The sequence below is a fragment of the Apiospora marii genome, assembly GCF_038362585.1.
Source record: "Apiospora marii strain CBS 49790 chromosome Unknown utg000004l_segment0_segment0, whole genome shotgun sequence".
NCBI lineage: Eukaryota > Fungi > Ascomycota > Sordariomycetes > Amphisphaeriales > Apiosporaceae > Apiospora > Apiospora marii.
The window spans coordinates 3,372,970-3,376,844 of NW_027117375.1; the positions used below are offsets into that span (position 1 = coordinate 3,372,970).

Below are 3,875 nucleotides of genomic sequence, written 5' to 3' on the forward strand. Positions count from 1 at the left end.
GTTGCAGTTGGTTCGTTGCTGCTTCAGAAGAGCGTTGTTCATGTAGATACGGTCAGCCAACATCAAAGGTGCGCCCGAAACCTCGGACGGCTCAACGGGAACCCGATGAATGAACATATACATAGAAACGGTGTTAGTAGCTAGAAGACCAATATAGCCAGACACGGAGACACCGCTCAAAGCCTGCCAATGTCAGTGTCCTAAACGTGCATGAAGGATATATATCCGGACCATCATCAGATGACGACGGGTCTTTTTGTGCTCAAGGTCGTCATCTTCAAAACGGCACACCGGCCATTTTGAACATATTTAATCCTTTCTTCTGACCCCGAGCAGCATGAATTGCTTTGGCCCACCTCCTCGCAAAAGAAAGTCCTCCAGCAAGAAGAACAAGAACAAGAGCAAGAAACCGACAGCAAACATGATGCCCGATCCGATCGACATGCTTTTGAACGAAGAGTTTGAGAGAGCCAAGGCAACCCGCAAGCTCGCGTACTTCCGTAGCTTCATGGGCAACCCGGGCGACCAGTCCGCCTTCTCATTCCAGAGCAACTGGTGGGAGCCCGGCACCAACCTGGGGCGTAGTGAATGGGCCGCCCACCACGATACACTGAGCGAGACCTTCGCGAAGACCAAAGAGAACAGCAGCAATCTTCAGTCGCTGAGAACGGTGGTGGACGAGATGTCTGCGGCTCATGGCAGCCATGCCAAGCAGAATGGCGATGATCATGCCAGAATCATCAAGGCACAGGAGTTGCATCAGGCACAGATGAAGCAGCACGGCGACTCTCTCGAACAGATCCTGAGAATGACCCAAGACATAGACGAAGACATCAAGAGAAGAAGGGAACTGGAAGAGCAACAGCGCATGAAAGATGCCCTGAAGGATTCGTTCGAGCAGGGAAAGCAAGCACAGCTTGACATCGACACCAAGAAGAGATGGGAGCTAGAAGAACAGAAGCGCCTCCAAGAAGCCCTCTTCGAGTCCTACGAGAAGGGGAAGAGGGCACAGATTGAGGTGCAGGAACAACTCACCAATACACCACCACCACCAGCTACCCCTGGAAAGAACATCGAGCCACTCCCGAAACTGGAGGCCCTCAGCGAGCACATCCTGAGTAAGATGCATCAACGAGAGGAAAACGAGAGACTGGAATCTGCCCATCGCCACTGGCACGCTAGCATGGATGAGGACCGCGATAAAGCCAACTGGCGTGAGCGGGAGGAGGCTGCCCGTTTTGCGCGGCTGATGGAGGAGGAAAGTCGGCTCCGGGCGCGCATGGGGGCGGCACACGAGGACATGCTGCGCCAGGAGCGCATGTTTTCGGCCCCACGACATCGTCTTGACTACGAGGATGAATACCTAGAGCTCGGCGCGCCTTGGGGGAACGACATGGCAGATAGACGGCCACCCCAGCGAAGCCGAGTCGGAGGAGGTCGCCGAACACATCCACGATACTCGAGCGAGTATGGGTACTTTCCATGAGTGAAGAAGTTCGAAGAGCTCGCTGTTAGTCGGGCAATGTTGATCCATCCTAACTATGTTTGGTTTGCTTGTCTTTTAGGCGTGCTCGTTGTGGGTTACAGGACTCCGGTATGACATGCATATGCCTACTCCAGGAAGACGATACTACCGCAGTTACACTTGCATTCCTTTTGCATTTCATTTGATGACGACGCTTCAGAGGACGCACATCGCAGCGATAGTGGAGCCGGGATTTTGCCCAAGAAGCAACCAAGCAACCTCTTAGCGGGGGGTAGCCCCAAAACATTGGGGGGAAAGCGCGCGATCGAAGCGGGATTTGGGAATCGGGTATGAGTGGAGTTAATATCAAGATGTCGGAGTGCATCCTGAGATGGAACAGAGCACCCGAGTGAGAAATTCTCAAGTCGTTTGTGTGTTGCGACAATTGACTTTTCAGCGGTTAGTTTTGGTACAATAGAAGAAGCATAGGCTGGTGGTTCGTTGATGGCCTCAGATGGTCTGTTCAATACCTGAGGTCTTCCCTTAACTCACCTACTTACCTGTACGGAGTACCTGCGTCGCCTGAGAACACAGCTAGTCCCACTGAAACATTGTCGCTGTTGATAAAGTCAAAAGTTGCAACCAGCGCGATACTGTTATCGGAGAGATTGGCACATGTAGGAAATTGCATTCACGTAGGATAGATGGGCTCCTCGATGGTGCTAGATGCCCAGAAGAAGCGGCTCCCTCCTAGGGAGAGACTGGCGGCCCATCAAAGCTCCTTGCGTTGCTAAGCAGCAACCCTTGACCTCCTGTTGAACAAGCCGTGGGAACAGGCCAAGCTGCTCCTTTTAGCTCTCGACGCAATAAGCGTTGTGGGGATGGTGCAAGAGAGAGCTTGAGCCCTCATCTCTTCGGGTTCAGCAGGGCAGAATCGAATCCCGACCAGCCTGCCCGATTCATTTTATCGCGACAGCTACATGCAGGCACGTAATACTAGGCCAGCCATCGGAATGCAAGGTCTAGAAGCCATACTCATCGTTCTGCGACCTCCCGCTGCGGCGCGAAAAGGCTTCTGAGCACCACATGCACGCCTCTTGGCCTGTGTTCAAGGGGATGCGTTTCCGCTGTTCCCCGATCGCGAATGGAACTAAAGAGCGCGAGAAGGCCCCACGCCAGTATGTAATTTGCCGAGATGAGCGGAGATGGGTATACCGTATACGAGTTGAGCGCGCCACACAGTAGGTCAGCACTCCTCATTCAAGCAAGATTGAAATAGCAACCCATGGAAGAAGGCAGCTGTACGCAACAGACGAGCGGAGGACGTTTGGAATCCTCAAACACATGCACCCACGGGAACCAACGCGACCATGCGCAAGCTTTTGGGTTGGGTGTTGGCCGAGGGTGGTGGTTGCGAGGGTTGTATGTAAAAGTGGCACACCTGAAGATGGCAGGATGGTGGTGTACCAATCTTTGCTTCTGGTGCCTGGGCCGATTTTAGACTCATCCGCTAGACTTTAGAGTCTCAGAGCCCGGCCAATCACTCGACTTCCATCCACCTTTTTATGCAGGTACGGCCACGATCGCCAACTGTCAGACTGAGCAATCCCTAGCAAAAAACTGGAACGTGTAGACAACGTCGCACAACGTACAAGTCGCTGGCAGCTGGTGCTGTGCTACCCAGAATATGCAAGGGACGTGGCATCTGACTCACCACGTGCAGGTATTGCAGACGTGGTACAACAATCCACGAGGGAGATCATCACGAGATACCTGCTCCCTCCCACTCACTCACGCTGTCAGTATCATGTAGATGGCATGGAGACGGGACGATATCAACGGATAGTCCAGGCTAAAATAAGGATGCCGCGTACTGACTTTTAGGCTCTTCCCGTTCACATAAGAGCATATTATTAGCCCAGGCGACGCGGAAATGGCATGCTCTTTCCTAGTACTCCGTAGTCAGATGGATACCTATGAAATATGGCGGTTTCTTGTGGTGGATGCGATGTATGTAGGTAAGGAAGGGAAAAAAGCACGTACATCCAAGATGAACCACCACCACCACCAACGGTGTGGCTGCAAGACTGGAGAACGCCGAAGAGCAGAGGGTCCGTTCCGGGGGGCCATGCGTTTTTTCACTCCCTTCCCTTGATCCTTGTCTATTCTAAGGAAACAACATCGATCCACCCTTTGGGGATGTTTTGTCGCTTTGTGCCTTGTTTTTCCCAAATGGGACGGTCGACCGGGGGCAGACTCCCACTGCATCAGGCCATGTAAAAAAGCATCTCGCTGCCGTTATTCTTGGCCCCCTCTCTGCCTCCCTCACCAACTTCCAACATCACACTCATTCATCCTGCAGCGTCGGCTTCCAGTCCACAGTCACTCTCTATAACTCGAACCACTGCTT

General features: G+C 52.9%; 1 protein-coding gene across 1 annotated transcript; it reads left to right on the forward strand.

Annotated features, from left to right (window-relative positions):
* Window positions 1-337: 337 nt before the first annotated feature.
* On the forward strand, window positions 338-1,486 carry PG985_007000 (uncharacterized protein; the record flags this gene model as incomplete). The annotated part of the gene is made up of 1 exon (XM_066826769.1): window positions 338-1,486. One exon carries the CDS (start codon window positions 338-340, stop codon window positions 1,484-1,486), a length of 1,149 nt encoding a protein of 382 aa, XP_066686376.1.
* Window positions 1,487-3,875: the final 2,389 nt, after the last annotated feature.